This window comes from Pleuronectes platessa, chromosome 16, assembly GCF_947347685.1.
Source record: "Pleuronectes platessa chromosome 16, fPlePla1.1, whole genome shotgun sequence".
NCBI lineage: Eukaryota > Metazoa > Chordata > Actinopteri > Pleuronectiformes > Pleuronectidae > Pleuronectes > Pleuronectes platessa.
Window position 1 is genome coordinate 4500949 of NC_070641.1, and position 27258 is coordinate 4528206.

Here is a 27258-nt window from a genome sequence, read left to right on the forward strand (position 1 = left end):
TCAGCAGGTATCTCAGGGTCACAAGTGTTTCACCCCTGCTCGGCTCACTTGTGTTTCCCTGAGTCTTTTGAGCTGGGAATCCTGTTTGGCATCCTGTTCTGCATCTGCCTGCCTCCCAGCCTGTTCATTTTATGTGAATATCTGCACTGCACCTGTTCGCCTTGTGTGCGCGTGCGTGCGCGTGCGTGCACTTGTGGGTGTGTGCGTGTATGCAATGACCACTCTGGATCCAGCAGATGTGTTATGTGTTATACGCTGTGCATATGCAGTAGGGTCAAGGTTAGAGTGGCGTGCAGTGAATTTTATAGGCAAGAATAACAACAATGTAGAACAGATTTCAAATGCTTGGGGATTGAAAAATGTAATATCAATTATGATTTTTTTTTATGCAGCGCCTTTCAAAACGTTAAGAAGTTCTTAACAAAAAATGTAGATGATGCAAGTTAAAAAAATCCAAAACATAAACGTAACAAAATAAAATACTATAGATAGTTTAAACCATTAAACATATGCCATACAATAAAAGGGAGTCTTAAATAGAGATTTTAATAAAAGATACTAGTTTGCCTGTCTGAGATCTCCAAATATGGAGTTCCACAGCTAAGGGGCTCGCAGTGTAAAAGCCTGGTCACATTTAAGCTTCTTTCCGACATGCAATGAACTCCGCAGATCCTCCGTCTTTTTTCAGAGGAGGAGTATGTGTGGACGAAAGTGTCAGAGTAAGAGGCTCCTCAGTTTCTACAGGCTTTCTCCTTCTGGCCTCACGACTAGTATAAGGTCTGTAGAAATCCAGGAGAAGTCGATGTGAGAAAACAGCAGGAGATCCACCGCTGTATTCACCGCGAGCGAGTAGGGAAGTTAATGACATTTACGTAGTAGATACTGTCAAAGCTGTCAAGAGGGTTTTGGTCATGAGATGTGACAACGGTGTTGGGTGCTGTAAACGTAATCATGTCATCTCCAGCGTAGTTAATACGTCCCTTCCTGTCTCTGCCTGCTGCTCCACCTCTGAGAATGTCCTGCTGTGCTGTGCAAGGGTGAAAGGCAAACTCTGGGTAAACGCCAATTCTCCAGACTTTACCCGCAGGGCATGTCTGAAATCGGCCCTACTTGCTGATGGGGGGGATCCCCTGCTTGGTTGAATTCTCCTGATTTTCTACAGACATTATACTAGGAGGCCAGGCAAAGGACGTCGCAGAGACTGCAGAGCGTCTCACTCGTTCACACGAGTGAGACGTTGCGTTCACACAAGCACCTCTTCCAGAGAAAATACAGAGGAACTGCAGATTTCAGTGCATGTCAGGAACACAGCATAAGCGAGAGCTTGTGGGGGGGGGGGGGATCACAGCCAACCTCCAGTCTGATCCTGAGTTTGGGGATCTAGCTGATATTTCACCTGTTCCTCGATCAGGTGTTCAGGTCTCCATCTCATTCATTCCTGAGCCTGTTCCTGAGTCTTGGTCTCCAGAGCTGTCCTGCCTACATCACCAGTCTCCAGGTCTTCCATTAGAGCAGCCTTTTATTTCCTAACCTTATTCTACTACTTTGCCTTTCCAGTGGTCCTTGGCCTTCACCAGTGCTGGGTCCACAGCAACCCCACCTGACTGCCTGGCCTCCCCATGCCAACCGCCTGCGGTCTCCCATACCACCCCTGAGATCCCAGTTCCACTCCTCTGCCCCCTGTAAACTGGCAGCTTGCCAAATTTAGTTTCAGACCTCGCTCAGCGTTTTGATGTCTGATGTCAGTTTTCAATGAGAATTTGTTTCAACTCAGAGATATGAGTTTAGTAACTGGCTTTTTGTTGAGAACATCGCTGTTGCTGCCCTAGAAATTAAAGTTTGTCTAGGGCACAACGGGAGCAGGGACTGCAACTTGTTCTTGGTAATACTTCTATACTTTTACTTCTGCTTTTAATGCTTATCAGTATTTTCACATCGGTGGACTGGTGTTTTTAAGGATACAGGTACTTAAATCTACCACTGGCCTAATGACATTGCATAAATACAGCCACTCCTACAAAAGACATTTTATATTACCCATTCAACAGAAAATTAATCAACAGCATCTATTTTTTTCCAATTATTCTTCACCTTGAACTGTGATGAACTATCCACAATTTACTGACTTTTTATTGCCCAAACAATTAATTAAAAAAGGTAATTGGTTAATAAATCATTGACAACAATGACACTGTAGAGCACATACTAACAGTCTCCTTGAAGCCAATCAAGCTGCAGAGAGTTGTACACACTCATAGATGTCAGTTTTTCATCTAAAAATAATAATGTTTAAATCTTGCAATGTTAAAAACAGTGATGTAAAACCTTCCATGATCCGCTCCCTGATTCTGACCAGCACCAAAATGGATTCTTTCCTGACCCATAACACATCCTTTAAGTTTGGCAGTAATCCATCCAGTAATTTTCCCCAAATGAATCCAACATGTAACCTGAAACAAAAAGGGTCGGTGAAGAAAATTTGGGGAACAGCTAAACAAACACATGTAGACAGTGCCATGATGCTTGTTCCCTTGGGAGAATTGAATAAGATCAGAAACACCAAAGTCGAGTCTTGCAGGCAGAAAAGACTAATCCAGCATCAGACTTAGTGGGATTCATTTCTGAGTGAGCACAGAAAGGAGGAGTGATGAGACGATGAGATGAGCTCCGTCGCTCCTCCTTCAGCTCCCTGTGCTCACTCTCAGCCCCTCAGGCTCCGTCTCAAAGAAAGTGCCCCACGGCTAATTTCAGATGCTGAGGGAACATTGGGCCAGCGGGCCCGGGGTGAGCATAGGGGAGCAGACTCTGAGTTTCACTCTGACACCTCCAATGTAAATCAAAGAGTCTCATACTTCCACTGGAGAGCATACTGCATACTACATATAGATGTCTAATGGCTGCTGCTGCACAGTTAGCATTGGCTTTGCTAACGTTGTGTCTTGATTTATTCTACATATGCTACATTTCAAGCCTTTGTACCTTTATATTACTTTTTTTAAATATTGTTGAAATGACTTGTCTGTTCTGCACTCTAAGCTGTGTAAGGTGAGAGGTGATCTTGTAAGGATCCACAGAATAGACCAACATAATCTTAAATCAGCTGCAGTTTTGATGTATGGCTGCAGAAATCCTACTCTATAATCTGTTACATCACACTTATTATAACTGGCTCATATCATTTTAGCTCGTTCATAAACATTTGAAATTAGCCAAACAGGTCCACTATTGTTTTTTAGGTAACGTTCGGCAATGATTGACAATTAGAAATTCACTTTTCTACAAGTTGTTAGGAACACTATTATACTTTCACTCCACTCTATGTATTTGACTGCTTCAGTGACACGTGGCCACTGGTCCTGATGGTTCCAAACATTGTCTGCTTCACAATTATAGTCTGTGCTGTTGGGAACACACAAAGATTTAGTTTGCTGTTGCCTTCATGCACCCATGAAATTTGGGTGCTTTCATACACAGAAAACTTTGTATCAATAATTATTTCCTCCTTCATGTGGCTCTGCAGTAGAAGTGGCCAATGCTGAAATAATGCCACCTTTCCCAGTGATTCAGGGCAACCAGGGAAACAGCCAATAGGAACAATCTCTATCTAAACTGACCTGTGATTGGTCAAAGTCCCCTGACACGGTTCTGATTTCACCAATGTTAGAAAACAGAGCTTTAAGGAGGTGCAGGAGTAAAGCTTTCTGTCATTATGCTGAAAGGTTATGATGGAATTACTAATCAAATAACACCTTAAAAGGTTACCCACCACCGTTTTAAAGAAAGGAGCATAGATGCGACCAAAGTTTCCATAGCAAAGGATCTGAATTGTTCTGTAAATGAGATTTTTGATTCTTATTCAAATTGAAAAAAAAAGAAAAAAAATCCCCTGCTCATTAAAAGTAATGGGCTCTAGACTACATCTGCAGCCAAATGCCACAAAGACGTTTAATAAGAATCCTCCTAATAACACTGCCCCCCCCCCCCCCCCCCCCCCGTCTTTCTTCATACTTGTCAGCTGTGTTCTGGGCCAGCCCCTCATCTCAGCTATGCCACACTGGATTAGATGCTAATTAATTGGGATTTTTAACAAACTAAACAGTTCCTCTTGGCAAGCATGTGCCCCTTCATTACAACAGCCTGCCTAATCACCTCCAACATTAGCTTTAGTGTCATTACAGCGGTGAGTATTTACAAGACAGAAAGCCACCGGGTGTGGAGAATGGGGACGTGTGGTGATATCAGGAGAATATTCACAGAGAGTATCAGAACTCCCCTCTCAGTCTATGGTGCTCCCTCTCTCTCCTCCCTCTTATGCCTTCATGCTGGGTATGAGGGTGAAAGGTGATCGCAGTAGGGGGGGGGTTGACAGGAAAGTGTGTGGGTAATGTGTGCACGGGCGGGCGGGACAGGTGGAGTGTGTTTCAAGCACAGGTAGGTGCGAGTAGGTAGTTCAGGTTGAGGATGCTGAGATGGTGGAGGAGTGTGGAAATCTACTCCCCCGTGTAAAGAAATATGGTTGGTAAGGCATAAAGAGGCAGACAGACAGGCAGACAGACAGACAGACATATGAAGATCTACTGTCAGGCAGCAGGGATGTGGATGGGTGTGTTTCTCACAACAGTTGTGTATCTCTCATAATACAGTCAGGCGTCCAAGAGAGAAAGGCTTAGACAACCAAAATGTTAAGGTCTCTCCTCCAGGAAACATATTGATACCTCATCCATATACTATGATAATAAATGTAGAAGAATCAGTATTCACTGACCAGAAAATCTTCTAGAAAATTGGTGGTTTTGAGTGTGGACTTGAATATCTCACTCAGAGGGAAGGAGTAGTGATGAGAGGAGCCACATTGTATGAAAGAGCAAAAATTACACACTTTTACCTCGACAAAGAAGGTTAGTTCACCCCTGTCCATTTGATTCTTGGTTGATTTATGAAACTACACAAAAACTAATGGCTGGATACCACAAGACTTAAACTTGAAAATACGGTATTGGTCAGGGAAAAACTCGTTAGATTTTGGTATGGATCTAGATCAGCGGGCAGATCCAGGAATTTTTCATCACTTTCTCTAATGTTGCAATATAGGGCAGACTGATTTATATAAGTGTTTGCGATTGGGTGGAACTTTTATGGGACTGCTGGGTCTTGGCAGAGGTATGCGCTCCACGGAGTGCCATTCTAGTTCTTTTTTTTAATCAAGGGAGACAGTGACAGAAGAAATTCAACAGACTGGAAGTAGAAAATGGGATTTCGTCTTCTCCAACATTCACTCCAGCTGATCTGCAGGTCCAACCTGTGGTAGAAGACTGGAGGTTCTCAAAGCCAAAGCTGGTTTTGATCATTTCCCTGTTGTTTGTGATGTGCACCAACCAATGATGCAGAGAGAAACTTGTTATTTCATTCTGGGGGGAAGTTTTTCACTGTACTGCCAATGACTTTTCAGACTGCAGTCTCATTCAGCCTCCCAACACACTGTGTAGCAGCTGCTCGCACGGCCTGACGGATATGTGGAGAAGAATGCACACTAAGTCCAGACGGCATCCATGGTCCCACATCAGAGAGAACAGGATCTCCTTAGCCAGGCAGTTGTATTGTTTTAAACACAATTGTTAGTTCTTAAAATTTTACAAAAATATGCTGGATCATTTCTTAATTTGATCAATGTCATAGTATGTAACAATTTTTTTTTGTAGCTGTCACTGTCTTAAACAGTGGTGGGATCAATGGAAGCCTGAAATGAAACAGTTGCACACACTGTGTTCCACAAATCATCACTACACCTATACAATCTATAGAATGGCTGAGTCCACAGGAAGTTAGGATATATCAAAATCATCTAGTGTAAAAAAAAAAAAGGCTTTAGCTGACCTGCAGCACAATAGAGCATGTGGTGCTGGTGAGCTCCCACGCCCAGAACGCTACAGAAACTGAGGCTCCAACATTTAAATGTGAGGCTTTTGCTATGAAGCAAGTTCAACGTAGCCAGGATATCTTCTTTTTATCTGGCTTCACTCAACCTAATCTCAACCATCCTGGATCACCTCTACTGGGAAGCTGGTTATCAACCAGCTCAGTTAACTCTGAGTTTTCTTATCAAGCCACGGGTGAGCTCATGAGGAGGAAGCTGATGATTGTAGAACTTGTTTATGATCGTGTATGAAGTATTCATATCAAACGAGAAGAAACACTGATGCCTGACGCTAAATTCCTTGACAGTGACGTTCAAAAGTAACTTTGATATAATTAATGAAATAATAAGAAAAGAACCACTGAAAATAAAGTAAGCCAAAGAATATACAGTAAATAGGTAACTTGAATTTTCTTACATTTATTGTTGAATTAATATTTTTGTCTGATGATACACAATCTATTATGACTGTGAGCTGAAGTAAGTCAGACCTTCTGTTGCCAAAGCAGAGAGAACTGGAGAGAAGAGGTCTGATGAGGTCAATCTACATGGTTCATTCATGAGAAATATTTAACAGTGTGTGGATCATTTTATAAGGAAAGGCAACAGACGTTTAGTTTTAATTTCAATTTACCGTCCCACTGGCTCCTCTTATTCTGAGCTGCAGTGATTGAATAAGAGTATCAACTCTGATGAGAATTAAATTAACTTTGTTCAATCTAAATTAAGTGATTATATTGTGTAGCCAATGTATTGTTTCAATTTGATCACCTCTGTTTGTTAGAATCTCTGTTTTGAATCCTGCTCACTTGAAAAGTCCGGAGCAGCTAAATTATTTCATCTGTAAATAATCTGCTGCTTTATTATTTGTCAATTTACTATGAACTATTTTGTCCCTGTCAGGATCCAGTGATGTTAATGGTCACCATTAGCTGCCGGCAGGTTCTGATCCATTATCACAAAGTTAACCTGCAGTTCAAGTTAGCGGTTCATCACAAATTACCATGGTGATTTAAGTAAACCAGCTTTGTAGAGCTACTTTCAAACATGCACTCCGAACAATCTCCTGACATTATCTGAAGGGGCTGTATGTGAGAACGCAAATGTCATAGTGAGAGCTTGGTAAAAACTCAGCAGGAGATCCTCTGCAGGACTCACTGCGAGCGAGTGGGTGTGTTGCAACGCACAAATAAAAATAAACTAAAAGAATATAAACATCTCAGGAAGAAATAGAGGTGTCATACATGAAGATGTCAAGGGCACTTTTCTTGATAATGGCAAATGCCGGCGTCAATGTGCTGTAAACGATAAACGAGTGATCTCCACAGTGGAATTATTACCTTATGTCCTGTCTCTGAATTCTGCACTACCCCTCACCTGAACACTCTGGTGATTACTTTGTTGTTGTGAATGCATCTGAGAGGAGAATCTCCTGCTGCGTTTTTCATGTTTGAAATGCAAACTCTGAAAAAGTCTGAAGTCTCACTGTGCAGACATTCTCTCTGAAAACAGCTTCATGCTGAAAAACCAGAGTGAAAACTGAGGTTAACTCATTATCCACAAATCCTGCTTGGTAGTTCACGCCCCTGGACAGATAAGAAGGCAAGCGTTTGAAATATTACTCCTCTTCTACATGACAATGACATGCTGTTTGTAGGTTCTGATGAGCTGAGGAGTCTCATTCAGCTGCAGAGGCCTCTAGAGGTGCAAGGAGCATTATGTAAGCAACCAGTAGCTGGATGTTGTTCTGTTCCTACATGGCAATGTTTTTTAAATACAGTGGGTTACCTTTGTTTTATCAACCTGTTATTTTTACTGCAGACTTGACTTGCACAGGATGCTCTAACCCTGTGTGGGTCAAGTGTTCAGGCCAGAGTGCAGCTGGACCTTCACTTTTACAAGGCCACAGCAAGCAGAGACACCAGCAGTGGTGTTTGCACAAGATAACATGCCATGTGTGCTGCTTTTCCTGGGTGGAACTTAGTTCCTCTATGTTAATAGGAATCTCTCTGTGTCATTAAAAACAAACAAGAGCAGAAACGCAAAAAAACAAAACTATTGTATATGTGAGTTATAGATGATTAAATTGAGATAATAAAGACAGAACTAATGTATAAATATTGGTCCTGTTAGGACCTGACAGACTTGTGTTGCAAGAGAGTATATGTTTTTGTTGTGTGATAATTTGGTTGACTCTGACTTTGTTCTCACAGCGATACGGTCTCTGTCTCTCATATGTCTCTCTCTCCATCCTCTAGTACCTTCTAATTGCTCATACCTCCTCCATTGCGTGGGAGAAATGTAGCTTCCCCTTCTCCTCCTCCTCCAGATCTTGCTATTACACTTTATTTCTTCCTTCTTTGCTCTTTCTCTTCTCTCCTGTGGCCCTGTGAGTGTCTGCAGGGGTGTGTGCCTGCATGTTAACTATGAGTGTGTGTGTTTGCGTGTGCGTGTGCGTGGAGGGAGAGAGTGAGGGAGAGAGAAAGGGAGAGAGAGGCGCTGAGAGAAAGAGATATTAAAGAGAAAGGGTGAGAAAGACAGAAATAGGCAAGCTGCATGAGGGAAACAAAGAGGGAAAAATACATGGGTAGTAGCAGTGTGTTTGTGAGTGTGCGTGCACACACGTATGAGTATGAGAGCTAGAGAGAAGCGAGAGTGAGCAAGGCTGAGGCTCCTCTGATCACTGACTTGGTGTCCTACTTACACTGCAGCACACCCCAATAACAACCCTGAGCTATGATATAATATACCCAAAACACATACACACAGAAGAAAACCCTTACACACACACACACACACACACACACACACACACACACACACAAAGCAAGACCATACGCACACTAAGCAACAACAGGGATATTATATCCTGTACAGACACACGCCCTCATTTTCTACATAAATAACTCAAATATAAGTTTCTTTCTCCTCAATGAACACAACAGAGGTGATACAGTCTGTTTTTCCTTTTCCTTTTTTTCTTCTTTTTCTCAAGCAGCTATCTGCCATCTCCCGGCACCATCCTGGGTAACAGGGACAGAGGAGAGACACATTTAATGGAACTTTTAGTTCTTCCAGCGAGCGATGTCTTTGTGTGCTCTGCATCGCTCGCTGGAAGAAAAACCACCACATTTGAGTGCGTCTCTCCTCTGTAGCAACGACGTCAGCAAGAGAACACATTAACCCAAAACATGTTCAACTACAGAATATGTAATTAGTGGGGGGTGTACCAGTAAGTGTAAAGCATGGAGCAATGATACCACAGCCTTCATAGGCTTTGATTACAGCAGGACTGCTTGACATATATAGTATTGAAGTTATCCTTCAAAATGTTTACCCTCATCAATGCTGCTAAAACCTTTATCTTGATGATGTTTTCCTACACTTGACATCTATTGCACTTCTGTCCGTCCTGGGAGAGGGATCCCTCACATGTGGCTCTCTCTGAGGTTTCTACGTATTTTTAACCTGTTAAAAGGGGAATATATATATATATGGGCTATACAAATCAGATTTGATGATTGACTATAGTGGTATTATAGAACTCAGCAATAAAGCAAACAGAGCATCACAATTATCAAACAATGATATGAAAACATCATCCAACTCAGTGACTAGTTTTAAATGGTCCAAGGAAATCTAGTTCGAGTGTTCAACCAGACAATGATACACCTGTTCTGCAGTTTCTGCCAGAAACCCAAGTCGAAAGATCCCTGGAAGAACCGTGAAAGATCACTGAGAGAACCCTAAGAGAATCCTAAAAGAGGTCTGAGAGAACCCTAGGAGAACCCTGAGAGAACCCTAAGATAACTCAAAGACAACCCTAGAAGTATATCATAAAAGAAACCTGAGACAGCCCGAAGAGAACCATAAGATAACCCTGAGATAATCCTACGATAAACCTAACAGACCGCCGAGAGAACCCCTTACAGAACGATAAGAGAAACCTAGGAGATCCCTAAGATTACCCTGAGAGAACCACGATATAACCATAGGAGAACACGAGGAGAACACTAGTAGAACCCAAGTAGAACCCCGAGAAAACACTGAGAGAACCCTGACAGAACCATAAGTGAACCCTAGGAGAACCATGAGAGAACCCAAAGAGAACCCGAGGAGAACACTAGGAGTATAGCCTTAATGAAGTTTGAGAGAACCCAGAAGAGAACCAGAAGAGAACCAGAAGAGAACCCTAAGAGAATCCTAGGAGAAGCCGAAGAGAACCCTGAGAGAACCCTGAAGGAACCCTGACAGAACCCTAGGAGAACTCTAGGAAAAACCGTGAGAGAACCCGAAGAGAATCCTAGGAGAAACCGAACAGAACCCGAGAACCCAACTTAACACTTTTAACTTGATAAGGAATGCCCAAGTAAGGAACGCGTTGGTCAGTTCACCACTTTCTTACGGATCGTATATCTCAACAGATGTTAAATTATTATGACACTGTGTTCGGACATTGACGGTCCCCAGATATCCTTTCATTTTGTGTTCAGTTGTGCAAAAGGATCCATTAATTGTAGTTTGCAGCTAGCTTTTTGAAGAATATATGAACAAATGAAGTGCTTTACATACATCATATGGTGATTGTGGACTATAAATGGATTGAATGTCTTGATCAGAAGTGCTGTGAGGATGTGTTGAGTGAAGAGAAAGCTGGATTTTCTCAACAAGTGTGGGATTGAATATAATACTATCAATAAATAACGTTTCTAAATACGTAAAGTTTCTCGTGAATGTAACCCAAACTGTATTTTTCTCATACCATCACTGCACAGCAACACAAACACGATATGCAAATGACAAAAACAATGCATTTAAGTTTTGCTGTTCTCCTTCCTCGTTCTCACAGTAGGAGAACGTGAGCAAAAACTACAAACAGGTCATGAGCTTGATTCTGATAGAAACAATGAAACGAAACATAGACATCCATTATATATCATACTGGAAACGGTTCTAGTTAAAAGAGACCCTGACAGGGGAGACACACACACAGCACAATCCTCCTGACATTTGCTCAGGAAAGGATTGGTTATTTAAAAAGCCCTCCTTTTGCTCCCACACAACAAATACATGAAGCATAAACAGATCTATTTTTGCTGTATCTTGACATCCTTCTCAGAGGTTGGTACCATCACAGAAGCAACAGACTTTTCTCCCTCCGACAACACTGGGCAGACAACTTGTGTGCTGGAGAAAAGTCAGGATGAGAGAATGGCAGTTTGGAAGTTAATTCAGTTTGATGTGTCAAGCCAAGAGAGCTGAGAGCCTCAAAGTTGGACGGGAATACAGGATCCAGTTTGACCAGTTTGCAGCCAAAAAACATCTAAATTTATGGCATCTTTCCAATGCTGCTTGTGATGTTTAGAACTGCACGGCCGCAGGGCAAAAGGTTTGATAGTATAAAGAAGTCAACAATGAAAACCAAAATATGAGATCCACTAAAGGCAAATTACCTTTAGAATCTTGGGAAGTTGATGTGCTTAAGATTTAGGTAAATATAATATGTGAAATTAGGTCTACTCTAGATGATATGGACAATAATTGCATTAAAATCTGTTGATAGCAATGATTATCGGGATAACTGCTACATTGTTATTACTATTCCATCCTAATTGGCCTGTTCTATTTTTGTCAGAGAACCATCTCTGAAGATGAATATTTATAGGAATATAAATAAATGCTTCATGCATAAGTTATTGTCAAATTACTGTAAATGAATATCTGATCATGAAATTCATGTGGTTTGTGCATGTTAGTTCCACCCTGTGAAAACCTTGGCCCTCCCCATGTTAATAAAACAAGGTGTTAAAAACACAAAAAGCATTTGTTTTGGTCAAAGATGCTAGTGCTAGTGAATATCAATATTCAACATCTCATGCATATACAGTCAAACTTAGATTTCTTACAGACAAGTTAGGGAAAGTAAAATATGGGGTGGGGGTGTCTCCCTTCTTGTAATCTCCTCTACTGCGTCACAATTTAGTCCTCAGCCCCTCTGCCCAAGGAGATTATGTTTTCACTCCTAATCCTTTGTTTGTCAACAGGATTATTCAAATCCAAGAAATTTGTATCACTTTCATTAACATTGTAAGATTGGGAATTTTTTGAAAGATTTCTCAGGGAATCACGCATGGCTTTTGATTAAAACATTTTAGAACTATTTTCCAAATCAACCTGACAGATTTTGGGTAGAATTTTGGTGGAGATGAAGGAAGGCTGTCTGCACCCTACTGACTGTCACTCTAGTTCACGTGTTGTTCTCTTCCTGTTTTCAGAATGAGGAAGAAATAGTATTTGATCCCAGTTTGTAAATAGGTAGTAGTACCAGCAGCCATTGTCAAGCTGTGCAGCACAGTGTTCTTGACATCATTTTTATATGAAGTTGAGTTAATTTGACACAATTAATATAAATACAAGCTGATGACAACAGCTCAACTGTCAGTTATACTGACATTTGAAATGAGTGCACAAAAAAGGCTTTGTTATTAAAACAACCACTTCACAGGTCTATCTTTATTTTCCAAATGCTTTGTAAAGTCCAGACCCAATTCTCCAGACTTTATCTGGAGGTCATGTCTGAAAATGGCTTTTTTCTCCTATAGGTTCAGCTTTCTCATGTCAATTGACCCAGTACAGTTTGCTCACTTCCTTATTGAGGTAGAAGGAGGTACATCTATCCAACACCAGTAGCAGAGAAAGAAATCTCATGTCAGGAAGCTATTCACTGACTTTAGCTCAGCTTTCAACACAATCCACATCCACCAAAATCAGATGCTGAACGAGCTCCCTCTGCAATTAAATTTCCTAGCCTGTGGCACATGGGGTAGAGTGGGTTCAATCCCCACCTCTTTTTGTCCTTAGGCAAAAAACTCTGATTTGTTCAAAACAGCTGTTCCGTCAAAGTTCATGAACTGAGATACAAACAAAGGGCAGAATATAGAAACACTGTGTGATGGTCCTACTCCAAAGTGCTTAGAATATTCTCTTTACAACTATAAATGTGTGATTTAAATGCAGTTTATTTACCACTTACTTCCTACCTAGTTGGCCAGTCATTCCATCTCAGCAGCTGCACACCACAAAAACTTTAACAGTAATTCCAAGTACTTTGCACATAACCCAAACCTATTACCACATTAACATATGACTGTTCTATATCATTCAATGTCAATGGAGGACCTGGACCTGCTGTGACATAAGGCCAACATTCCCATTAACATAAGGAAATAAAGATTGTGATGGTCAACTTCAAACAGCCATTTGCTGACCAGCGTTACCATTAATGATCTCTACTGCTCAACACATTTGAATTTGTCCTGCCAATTTTTATAATGAGCTCAAAAACAATGCACCGTATAATAACATATAAGGTCTCTAACTTTATATTTTGTGATATTGCTTCATTGCATCTGCACATAACCCTGGGCACTGAAACACTCTAAGATCACACCTGCACCATGCAGTAAGCTCAGAGGGTTATCCAGCTAGATCATATGGTTTACTTTTATTTGAGTTAGATCACCGTGGTGACCTGTGCTGCAGCGCCAACGGGAGCATTAAAGAAAACTTGTCATCAGCCCAGCTACTGACCAATAAGATGCATGAAAACATGGACTCATTACTCCCACCAGATCCCAATATAGATTAAAGGGTTTACAATAAAGGGAGAAATAGGTAAGAGCATGAGATATTTTTAGAGATCAGTAGACACTGATCAAAATTTTCCATTTGGCACTCTAAATAACTACACAATGACAATTATAGCATAATTTAATTGCACAAAGTTTCTTTCATTCTCAGCAGGATTCCTGACATTGTTTTATACATGTATACCACCACAGCAGCTGAGAATGACATGAGGAGTGTGATCCTAATTGGAAAACTATCCCAAGCCTGTCTTTTATTAGAAAAATAATCCAAACACTTTTAAATACTTCCTGTGATGATGGCATCTCCCCTCATTTTTGGCAGCAGAAACAGCCTGAAGTTATTTGTAAGTTTTTTATATCCAACATACTGTGTTAATCAGACCAAAAAATATACAAAACCTATACAAAGCCACAGCTTCTTATTTTATTATGTTATCCAATTTTTCCCAATCATTTTTTGCATGCGCTGTAAGAAAATGTATGGGTATCACTGTTTTATTTAATATTCATGTCATTTTATTCATGGTGCAGTTGCTTGTATTTTTGTGGCAACTGCGTCGCTGATCCATTACGCCTGACTGGCCTCTGTTGTTCTCACAGGGAGCTGCTGAGTTTCTGCTGCGGAGCTGCTAGGTGACGTTTCTGGTGTGACTACTGTATTTCCTCAAAATAAAAGTGGTTCTTGTACCTAACTAAATTCCAGGACTTTGTAAAATAAATCCTGCCATCTTCTGGTCCTACAATAAACAAAAGAAACCTTGGTAAAACAACTGGTCAACAGGAACGCTTGAGAGGTTTCACTTTGGAATGGGTACAGGAAGTATTTCAAATATTTATGTTTGTTACATATTAAACAGATGAAAGATCATTTTCACTGTGTAGTTTGCTGTAAACTCTTTGCGGAATACAGAGACGCACCTGAGACGCGTGGCTCATCACTCAGTGTTGCCCCTCTGACCGGGGATCATTTCCAAAATGAAAAGCAAGAAGTTGCTGGTAACACCGTCGCCACTCATGCAGCCAGTTTGGAGCAGCTGATTGACTCTGAAATAGTAACTGAAGTGTACTACACAGACAATAGGTTGTAATTTTTGGATTATGTGGATAATATAATCAACCACACTTTTGCTGAAGCTGTAATTTTTTTTGTAAAAACCCATTACCCTCAGCTCTGTGGTTTGATGGCCTCCGCCTCTGTTCTTACCTTGTTTCCAACTGCAGCAGGAGGCTTTAGTTGATCTGCTCTGATTTATTGTATGCTACCTGCCCAGCATGAAACAGTACAGACTAAATTAGAAAGTACCCAGTGAGCATATGGGAGCATTTAGCAGCTAAAGAGCCTGATATTTTACTCAGGAGGTGGTGAAGACCAAAATACGCATGTTGCTTTGTGTCTGCTGGGAGTGTGAAGAGGCAACCGTTTGCTAACAAGCCAACCATGAGAGATTCATTTAGTTTTAATTTTAGGCTAAATAATCAAGATAATGATTCTTTAGAAATGTGTATTTTAGCTATTCATAGAAAATGTTCTTGTTCAAATCATCTTGTCCTATTAACCTGTTTGTTTAATTTATATTTTCTCACATAAGCTTTTCTCTTACTGTGCCATGAAGGTTATTGTGAGCAGAAACATGTATCAACCTGTGACCGTCTGGTTTCCACAAGTCCACGTAAAGGTTGACAGAGGAAGTGGCCTCATCAGAGCCACTTCTGGACACAGCGTTCAGCTGACATTTCCTCTGAGGCTCCGAATGGGCCTCAAGTTGTGAGCAAATTCAAATGAGTGATCGCAACATCTCCAGGTCATTCCGGCCTGAAGGAAGAGTGAGCTGGAGGGAATAGGAGCAGAGGAAAGAAAAGAGAGGGATGACAACGAGAGAGAGCAGGATTGTTGACTCTGGATGAGGTGAGGAAAGGATGCTCCTGGAAAAACAGAGAGAGAAAGAGGGGAGAGAGAGGAGTGGCAAACGAAAATGGACCGGCAATAAACATTAGAGAAAAAGAAGGGACTAAGGAGAAAGATGGGGCTGAGAGGACAGAAGAGATGAGAGAGAATAAAAGCAAGAGGAGGGAGAAGATAAAAGGACACAGGGAGACGAGCAGACACAGATGTGATCAAATATACATAAGATCTGTACAACCAAAGGATGAACCAGGCAGCCTGAAGCAGAGAGAGACAGAGATGGGAAGAGTAAAGACAGAGGGAAAGAGGGAGGAGTCGATAGCACACCATCACAGTGATAAACAAAGAGAAGGGGAGATTGATGACCAGAGGCCACAGACGTCCATAAAAGTTTCTTGTCTAACGTCTTGAGACTGATGTCCACAGGATCCAGCTGTGCTGTGATCTCGTTCTGTCGGGGTTGCTGACAAGCTGTTCCATTCTAGTCACTGTGGCAATAACAAACATTTATTCCCTATTAATTTTTAATTTAACGATGCATTTCAACATTGCACTGGCCTATACAGGAAACCTTTCTTCCAACAGAAAGGCACACAGAGCATGCAGGAGAAAGAAAGGGAAATCTGAGAGAAAGGGAGCGGAAATATTTTAAGATATCTTTTTAGCATTCTGTTGAGTGTCCCTCCGTTAAACCTCATTTCAGTCCCTGTTTCTTTCTATGATTCTCTATTAAGTCTAGCAATCACGCCAAATTCATGAGCTCGGCTCTCATTCACAGACTTTTCTGTAATCAGAAATTTGATTATGGGTCATTCATACGTCATTTTATTCAGTCATCCCGAGAACTGCATCTATATTTTATGGACACACAAGTGCATAAATACCTGTTATTGACAACAGCTGTAATACACTACTACTGTACTGAACCCTTATCGGATAGGTTTACTCTCATTTGAGGTGAGGACAAATTCAAGCCTAGTGAGGATGGAGGAGCAATTACGAGCCTTAATGTGAACATATGCAACTCTACCATTCAAAACATGAAAGCGTAGTGTAGCACTGTAATCAAACCAAACATAGCCACAGAACATCTGTTTACCACATCATTTCTAAATGTGTGTTTAGACACTGAAAGATTGGAGATTGAGGTAGAATGCTACACAGATGGATCCTGCAAAGACTATAGGCTATACGAAGATGGACGACGCTTCTCCACTTTGCTGCTCCTGCCGGTCCTGCTGATTCAAGCGCTCGACTGATCGTGAGTCAGTCTCAGCTGTCAGTCCTGACACTCCACCACGTCTTTTATAGTCAATAAGTTATTCAAACCAAACTTCTTGAAAAAATATACGTCAGTGTAATGGGAACTATCGGAAATGACAGAAACCATCAGGAGTGTATTTGATGGGTACTTTGATACTGCCGCCAGTCACTTTAGACACTTCAGCTTTACTTTTAGGGAGCTGTCATGTCATCCATTTTTAAATAGAGTCTATTTGATAGGATCCTCTGGATATTTACTCTCACACAGAGCCCGGCTACCTTCTTCTCCATGTCTATCTTGTAGAGATAAGCTAACCCACTGTGGGCTGTACAGCTTCATATTTGCAGGACAGACATGAGAGTTAGGGCCTGTTCCAATTCCTCTCCCTTGGCCCTATCCCCAAGTGCCCCGTGCTGGGTAGTGTCCCCCTCCAAACTCAGCCACAATGGGTAGGGCTGGAAATCCTCCTATGGAAATTGTGACACCACTCACTAAGCAGCCAATCAACATTATTACAGCGACAAACAATATCATTTAATGTTATTATATTAACAACCGTTATCAACCAACATAATGACAGGGACACATCTGACAACTGTAGGACAGACGGGACACAATCGATCTATTGAGCAATACACAGTCATTCAACATGTTTACAGCAGCTAATTCAATGTAACGTTAGTCCCTCCTGTCCATAGAAACTTCTGCCCCACAGTAAAGGCGTTAAAGCATTAGCAGGGAAGACGATATGTATATTTATATATTGACACAGGAGTAACTTTACTATCACTCTGAAGGCATTTGACGGCGTGAAAAGAGATTTTCCTTAAATGCTGGTGCCCAATGTTGTTGTTTTTAATATTTTAGAAGATTCTTCAGCCTACTGATGAAAACAGACAAGCTGAGGTGGCAGATGGAGTGTGGCTTCTGATTCAACTGTTGAGTAATTGTCCCAGTCGTTTATAATCTGAGTCAAAGCTCATGAACCAAGTTCAACAACATTTCAGACATTTACATAGACACCAATACTCAGATGTTAACTAGATTAAGAAAATAGTCTGAATAAGACAAAGCCATGTAAACAACATTATGTAGATTTGTATCATTATTATTATTATTATCTCAATCGCATTCTAACATCCAATTGGAGTTTTCACAGCATTTTGAGTCTTACACCTACAGCAGTAACCAACTGCTTGACGACGCATGTCCTGGGTGTGAGTGAAAAATCTGATGTAGGATGCAGTGGATGTAATAACGTGAGTAATCAGACTATGCTCTTTAAAATGTAAATCAATTCATGTAAACATCATAATCAGAGTAATGTCCTATTCAGACTTAATTCAATAGTCCGATTATTGATGACCATATAAATGTAATAGCCGTAGTTAGAGCATGTGACCAAAGCTCAACAACATTTCTTGTATGTTTGCAGAAGTCTTGTGGGCCTGTAGCCCCCCCCAGTAAAAAAAACTGACACTGTGTTCAACTTGACTAAATACCTGTACAGAATAAGTAATTTCATCAACAGCTATGCTTAGCATCAGCACTAAAATTGAGATTAAGTAAAGGAAATACACATTTTTATATTCAGTGCCACTAACAGTTTCTGAAGATATCATTATCCCTGATGTGCAGTGTGATTAACCATCCATAAATCACCTTAGAAATCACAGAAAATGACACCTTACAACCAAATAATTAGAGGCTCTGTCAGAAGGATTTCAAATCGTTATTTGTGTTCATCCTCATAAATGTCATACCCACAGGCATTACTTTCCCTAATCCATGTTGCTTTAATATAGCTACAAAATTAGTCTACAAAGAAAGATCTGGATATTCTGTACACTTCTCTTAACCTGGAAGACAACATGATATCCTACCTAGCAGTTACCAACTCAAAAGACATGCAGTAAATGTGGAGTGGTTAAAACCAAGTGGGTTTAACTCCAGACGACTAAACTAAAGTGATTGTCTCACTTTCCTTAAAGAGCTTTCCTGCATTGTCAGCGTCATATAATTCAATAGTCAATTCAATAAAGTAGACAAGGTAAGTGCATTGAGAAGAAAACAAGAAAGCCCAGATAAATTATATTTTAGTCCCATTAGAATGACTTAAAATGCGGTGGATAATAGAGACTGGTTGTTGGTACAATTGAACAGGTTAACAAGCTGGTAAAACATTTTCCAGCCACTGCATAAAAAAAACTTTTGACAAACATGTTGTCAGTGGCAGCGTATCAAACTGATCTGAAACATCCTCTGAACACACATAACCTATAGCCCTCATCTGGTGAACTACAACCACAGGCTTTAAGAGCGATGAACAGCCTCTGACTGAATTAACTGTTTGAGTGATTAAAAGGGGCGGCTGTTGCTATTGTGCTCCCCAATATTTATGAACAAATCACTTGAGAATCCATTGTAAGTCCTTTATCGGCTTCAACTCAGGGCTTCAACTAACTATCTCAAAACCTACATTTTCAGCCACATCACTTTTCAGACATGCAGGCATGTGTTGGCTTTGTACCCTCCTGTGTTTGAGATGGGTTATGTTCTGTTACCTGGAACAAAGCTTTCCTGGACAACATCCTTGTACGCCCACCAACTCTCATCAAGCTTGGATGTAATAGCCTGAGCTGCAGGGAAAAAGAAAGAGAAAAGTGGAGGAAAATTCATTAAAAAATTTAAGGACATTATGCCAACCAGCCCTGCAGGCTGTGCCCAGCCTGTCTGGAAGCAACAGCACAATTAAAAGAGATCCGCTGGGATCTGTAGGATGATCCGAACCATAAGAGTTTGTGTTGCTACAATTTAAAGGCAGGTCACATGAGCCCAAACACGACTGAACTCTTTCCAACCATTCATCTACTTAGATGATGCTTTATAGCATGACACTCAAAACAGAAAAATAACTATACACATTTGGCTTCACATAACACTCACATTTTAGTAACTTAAGGTATTTATTAATGAGATACCAATTCCAGGGCGGCGGTTGCTGCTGGAGCTTTTTCTGGCTGGTTGTCAAAAAAGGACTCCAAGTTGCATCGGGCCTGTTTCAATGGTTTTTTTAATGTTTATCGGACTGTGCAATATTCCTGCATCATGAGGAGGGGCAATTTGTCTTGATTAATTTATTAAAATGATCTCTTTCATGACTGTGTTTCTGAAACTATTCTCATTGGTTTCCCATGGGTTATATTAGCTATTGCTACACTGAAATGTTTTGGGGTCCTTGACGTCTGTTACACTTAAATACAAATGGAAAACTTTTCAAATACCCACCACTGGGTCCCTCACCTCAGACACTCACATTGACATTGCCACCTACATTTGGTGAACAAGTTGCCAAATTAAAGTTTCCACCGTTAGAATTTAGGGTGTTTTCACTCCCAGAAGGCCATACTATGGAGCCAATCAGGGAGAGGGGGAGGCCAGCTTGTCTTGGAGTTCTGCATTGAGGATCAAATCTGGGTTCTCTGAGGGGGCTGGCTACAGACTGAGGGCTTGTCAAGCTGACGCTGCCTCTACTTCCACTGTTCTGAGATCAAGTATCTTGCACATTATTATACGCGTGTGTGGTGTGGAAACCACTTGTGCAATAGAAACTTGTGAACTGACTACGGCATTTAGCAAGGGAATGTAACTATGTCAATGTGGTAGAGCGTATGTATGTCTGTGTACCTTTTTAAACTTTTACTTTATCTTTGTGCGTGTGTCTGGGTCTCCTTTTTTTCTTTTCTTTTGTGTGTTCTTTAAGTTGTAATTTCTGCTGTCTTTGTGTTATTTTAAAGCAGACTAAGGGGAAAAGTTGATCTGTATACTTGCAGAATTGGAAAGTGGATGTAATTGTTGAGAACCTCAATAAAGAAAAGTATATATAAAAAAGGATTGTGGTCCACAAAAGGATGATAGATTTCAGTGTAATTCTCTCACTACTCCTCTCTTTCAATCCATATGATAGGACTAATTTTGCACCGCTGTCCCACACTGGTCTACGTCACTTCTGTGAGATACCCCTGTCAGAAACACTTGTAGTGGAAAAATAACTAAGTATAGTGGAAATTGACTAAGTGTGGTTGAAACCTTTTTGATAGATGAAGAGTAACTTTTTGCATACCTGTCTAATACTCCATGACCTGAAATTTGTATGATATGTAACCTGTATGACCATTCTATATACTTGTTTGACCTTTCCATTACTTATTGACTGTCTAAAGAACCCAATGGAAATGTATGCAAATCATTTATTCCTACGCTGTAGTTCCAGTCTTAAACTACGCCTACAGGCAAACAGCCTTGTCCTCCTATATAAGATCGTTTTATTTGACTGTTTTCCAACGTCACTCTGAGATCCTTAGGACTCTGTTGATCCTTTCTGCAGAAAGCCCTTTATTAAATACACGTAGATAACTTTGGTTTTGCTAGCCTCTTGTATTTCCAGATTTCCATCAACCACTGTTCTCAGATGCACTGGTCCACCTCAAAATGTAAGATAACACCACTTTGATCTTTAATATTTATTGCAAAGCCTGTTGTGTTGACTGGACTATTGAAATTCTTTAGTATCAGGATGTATCTGTGAGTATGTGAAAATGGTTCAAAATGCTATAGTTGACTACTGACAGGAGCGAGAATAAATTATATGTGTCCCATATGACCCTATCTGCATTGGCTTACTGTAAATTCCAGAATAATAATTAAAATCAATCTCCTTACTAAAGACCTGATAGATCACTTTGCTCCCTAAACACAGGCTCATTTATGGTCACTATAAAGTAATGGTTCCTCGTGTCTGCAAGAGTAGAACAGGGGGTAGAGCCTTCAGCTACCAGGCTCCTCTCCTGTGGAACCAGCTCCCACTCTTGGTTCAAGAGGCAGACACCCTGTCTACATTTAAGGTTAGACTTGAAACGTTCCTCTTTGATAAAGCATAGAACTAGTGATTCTCAGGTGAGCCCTGAACCATCCCCCCAGCTGTGCTGCTATAAGCTTAGACTGCTGGGGGAGCTCCCATCATGCACTGAGCCCTCGCTCAGCAACTGTAAGAGAAAGTCTTTTGAGCACATCACAACAAAATATTATTTGAATACATCCTTTAAATTATAGCTTTAAACAATAGTTATATATAATGCATAAAGAATCAATCTGCAGTTTTAGCAAGGGAAATTATGTGAATAATAATAATAATTGATGTACTTCAAATCATACAAGGAACAGAAGAACTTTAGACTATATGAAACAGACATGCAGCCTTCTTGGTTTAATGTTTATTTGTGCTGGTGTTTTATGTTGTATTAGAGTAATTGAGAAAAACACAAACATAAAAATGAATAAAACAATAGAATATGTTTAAATAATGAGATTAAAAACACTAACTGATTAGCATTTTGCAGCTTTCTTATAAGTGTGAGATTTAATGGTTTCTAACTTTTACTGGTCATTGTTTAGGTAAATCATGAGAGAAAAGTTTTTTGACCTATGTTTGCAGAGCCTGCTTTTGAAAAGAACATCACTGTCGGCAGATCAGTCTCTCCCATTCTGTAAAGAAGTCGAGGCTTGACATGCAGATTCATTTTGAGGGCATATTACTCTAACCTGAAAAAAGGATAACCCTCAATGCTAGTAAAAGTTTATACCTCAGTGCAGATAGGCAATAGTTTCGAGCATATTCGTTTAAGCAGCGATATGATTGATCTTAACATTGTTATATGTTGTTTGATTGCAGAACACAATACTCAATCTCGAAAATTAACTCTTCATTCAGATTATGAGTTGATATGCTGTAAACCATGTGAAGTAAGTAGTAAACTGAAGGTTTTTTCAAGTTCAGCTACTGAGCTCAAACTAATACCTTGTGTGTAATTATAGATCACTTTTTTACCCATTGTCTTTTTTATATCCCTCTCTTTTTTTCTTTCTCTCCTCTTTATTCATTTTGGTTACTATTAGTATTAATACAAATTTATTTTTTTATATTTTCTTCTTATTTCAGATGTATGATAGTAAATGATTATGCATTTTATTTTATTTAATTTTACTTTATATTTTTATTTATTATCTATCTGGGATTTTGGGACTGTGGGCGGCATGGATCAGATGAGATTTGGGGATACACATGGCTGTAAGGGATCAGTTCCAAAGGGAAAAAAAATAAGAAAACTATTATACTAATTTAATTTAATAATTTAATATATCATTTAAATACTTCACTATATTATCCAAAAGCAAATATTTGATTGAACTTATATCTCATAACTACATGCATGAATATAGTAGAAACTTACTTAATAAGTTATTGTTAATAAGTGTTCTATTATTATTATTATTATTATTATTACTATTATTATTATTATTCATATTATTATTATGCTGAAGGCAAGATATATCTTCATCCTTATCACTCTCTCAATGTATGTGCAAGATGAGAGGGGAGTTTGAAGTATTGAAGCTGTCTCTGAAAGAAACTTTTAATTATCATCCTACCAGGGGCGTTGCAACAGGGAAAGCAAAGCAAGCAATTGCTTGGGGCCCTAAGCTGAGAGGGGCCCCTGAGAATGGTTGATTATGTTAGTGCACTGCAATGACAATTTGGGTTTGGTTTGATGTAGAGCCCTAGGTAGGTAGGTCCCTTTTGCCTGAGACCCCTAAAACACTCTTGCATCATGATACACACCAAACAAAAGGTGGTGACAGTCAAGTGTGGGAGGTTAATTATAAAAAGACCAACAGTGAAATAAAGTGTAAACTGCAGAAGAAAGTGTTCTTAAGTTAAGTAAAATTCAAATCATGCTCTCGCTTCTTGCTATGGAGCCCTGTGGTTGTGCCTCATCTTAAATTTGAGTATTAGAATCAGAAAAAAAAATGGTCATTAATGTTTCACTTGCTGGTCTGGCCCAAGCTCGGCAAAGTTGCTCTTCACTTTAAGCATTTAGAACACTATGAGCGCATGATGAAAACAAAGGGTGAATTGTATCAGTTGCATGTGCTAGTTGGCTGAAAATTCCTCATAACCTGAATGAAATTTAGTTGAAAAATAGCTACCTGCCCCTGACGTGAGCTAGAAAGAAGCAACTCCCAGGTTAGCTTGTTTCGGTACACTTACGTGGATCTTAACTTATCATCAACCTAACTCCAACATCAGCTTTCTTTTTGAATGAAGCTAAAGCCTGCCATTTTCCTTAGCTAACCAGCCAAGATTCATGGTTCATGATTCATGTGATGATAGCTTTTATATATATATAATAGTATAATAAGACTTTTACTCTGAGAAATCAAGTAAACTTTACAAGCTGAGCAACATGTAGTGACTTTTACCTACATGGATTCACACAGATTATACAGTTTGTTATTAATCAGTTCTACAACTTCAGAAGAATTCAACATTAGGGCTCTGTCATATAAACATGAATGTATCAGGGACGAACCTTCGACCCCCCATCTCACTTCCAATCAGCGGGAGCAATTTCTGCCTTTGATGAGGCAATTCCGCAGCGGGGCTTCTTATGGAGTAAAACCTTGGCGAACCTTTACCTGCGTCATTCACTTTGCATTTGTGTGCGTGACCGTGGCCTTAAAATCACGTACAACAATGTAGCCAAACCGGGCTTCACAACTTCAAGAGAGCCATCTTCTCTCAAGTAAATCGTCAGTTTGGAGTGTCCAAGGTTGACACCGTGATTTTATTCGAGGACATTTTAGCAACCATTGAGTTAATGAGTATTATTGTTGCAACCACAACTATTATAACAGTTTCGGGTTTTGCCAGTCAAGAAGGGCAAATGGGCAGTTGACTGGGTAATTTTGGCACAAGCATTGAGGATCATGACACTCTGACCAATGCAAAACCATTGAGGGTGTGTGTGTCGGGGTGTGTGCACGTGTGTGTATGCGCGTGAATGTGCGTGCATGTGAGTGTGTGTGTGTACTATTATGAGACTATTGACTATGTTAACCATGTCTATCTATAGTTACAATGGCCAATTTTGGTTCAATAACATCACTGCGAGGACATTTTGACTGGTCCTCACAAATTCGAGGGACCGTTTCAGTGTTAAGACTTGTTTTTTTAGGGTTAGGGTTCAAATTAGGGCGGCTGTGGCTGAGGGGTAGAGTGGTAGTTCTCCAACAAGAGGCTTGGCGGGTCAATCCTCAGTCTTCCCCATCTGACAAGGTGTCCCTGGGCAAGATACTGAACCCCTAAATGGCCACTCATAGATGTTGAATGCACTCAATGCATGTTGCTTTGGATAAAACCCTCTGCCAAATGTCATGTAATGTAATATTTTGGTTTAGGTTAGGGTAAGACGCCATGGAATGCATTCTGTCAATGAGTGCCCTCACAACTGAGGTGTGTGTGTGTGTGTGTGTGTGTGTGTGTGTGTGTGTGTGTGTGTGTGTGTGTGTGTGTGTGTGTATGTGTGTGTGTGTGTGTGTGTGTGTGTGTGTGTGTGTGTGTGTGTGAACTCCTCAGTGACAGTGCGTGTTAGTCAGCTTATGTGTTTATGTTACTACTGCTTACTACTGTGATCTACGCGTGTGCGTCGGCATGCACGAAAGGCTCCTGATCAAAACACTGAATATGGTGTGTGAGTTTTGAGGATAAATGGAGTCCCTGTGGTCTGAATCTCACTCCTTAGCCGTACATGTGTAGACACGTTAAAGGATCTGTCTCCTTACCTGATGACGTGCAGATGATATATGTTTGCAGAATCACAGATATCTCCCAAACGACATGCATTCTTCGTTCAATTCATGCTAATTTTCTGCAGCTGATGCGGGACGGCGCTTTGCGGGGTGGCACTTCCACACGACGCGGACAAACTTTGAGCATTTTCTCCTCCTCTCCAGTTCTCCGTTTGCCCCTCAGCCGCTCGGCGTGTCCCCTCACACGGAGCGCAGAGATGGAGTGAAGCCCCGCAGGAGATCCGCCCTCGTATCGTCCTCGTTTTCTACGCGGTTCTGGGGCATTTCAGCTTTTTACCATCTAACTGTGTATTTATCCGCCTGTAAGAATTTCCAGCTGTAAAATCTTTCGTTACGCCCGTTCCTCTGCTTGGGTTCCTTCAGGGCAGGCGGGTGTCAGTGGCGCACCGCTTGTCTGCGCTGGATCAGACAACTTCTCCACAAACGCGCAGCGCGCCAGGAGCGCACAGACTGGCAGAGACAGCGGGTTCATGACACTGTGTGTGATGATGACGAACAGTAACACACACACACACACACACACACACACACACGCACACACACACACACACACACACACACACACACACGCACACACACACACACGCACGCGCACAAACACACACGTACACACACACACAAACATTTCAATAGGAGACATCCCAAATAATAACAAGGGCGGGAAAAACACAGAGTGTGATAAAGTCAAACCCTACTCAAGATCAGAGGAATAGTTTATAAAAATTGGTTTCCATAATGGTGAGAGTTTATACAATATTACAGGCGTACACGGTTAGATTCAGATGCATTTGTCTCAATTTCAAAGTAAATAAATAAAACTTCAGCATCAGTGACAATCTGACTGTGATCTTATCACAGCGATTCATTTAACTTCTAAACAAGTGGCAAAGATCCTCTCAGAGAATCCAGCTGTGGTGTGTGCGGACTGTGCAACCAGTGGAACTCTCTCCTGTGGACGTGCTGCGCCCTCTTTCGTTAGGTTTGAGTAACTACCTTGATCCAGTACGACACTGGTGAGTCAAGCTGAATATGGTGTGTGTGAAGATTGAAATGTCATCTGATAACATAACACCCATTGAAATATAATATGTATCCTGCTCTATGAATGAACAGCAATAAAATATATGTTCAAAGTGTCTTTGACCTGCTGCTTATTTGGACCATTACAAAAGACACTGGGGTCACTTCTCAAATTTTTCTGTGAATTGTAAAGTTTTACCTCCATACATTAACATGTTTTTAAAACTGATATGTGTTTTAGACCTAAACATGACTAAAAGCTTATTTAAATAAATAGCACATAATAGCCAGCCTACTTCAGTCCTCATCATAGTGGACAACTTGTCTAATGGTTTTATTGAGAAATATATATATTTATATATATACAGTTGCAATCAGAAATATTCAACCCCCCAAAGATTTTAAGGATTTATCAATTAAAGTTGACAGAATCTTGCTCTTTGAGAATCTTGCTCAAAGAGCAAGATTCTGCTTCGGATGACTTCTTTATGAGTTGAGTGATACAGAAAATCTACACGGAAAATGCATGATGTATTATTTGTGTGTAGCAAATATATATATATATATATATATATTTTGTTAAGATAGCCATGTCACAATTATTCAACCCCTATATAATATTGTTGTTTTTAAAGCTGTCTGACAGTTTTTTTTGTCCTAAAGTTGAGTTGAAACATTATTAAGCCTTTGGGAACTCTATACTGATCCTTCATTTGCTTCAGCTGTGATTCATATATAAACCCTACCCATGAAGGTATTCAAGGTGAGTTGCAATCATGGGAAAGACAAAGGAGCTTCC

At 40.4% G+C, this 27258-nt stretch overlaps 1 protein-coding gene across 1 annotated transcript in view; it reads right to left on the reverse strand.

The window, feature by feature from the left end:
- Window positions 1–25825, reverse strand: part of LOC128458632 (carbonic anhydrase-related protein 10) — a 100475-nt gene extending 74650 nt beyond the window's left edge. The window contains exons 1-2 of the mRNA XM_053443529.1: window positions 25413–25825; window positions 19295–19369 (exon numbers count right to left, since the gene is read on the reverse strand). Coding sequence (XP_053299504.1) covers window positions 19295–19369; window positions 25413–25473 — 136 coding nt within the window. The 5' untranslated portion in view covers window positions 25474–25825. The remainder of the gene's footprint in view (window positions 1–19294; window positions 19370–25412) is intronic.
- Between the last annotated feature and the right edge of the window lie 1433 nt (window positions 25826–27258).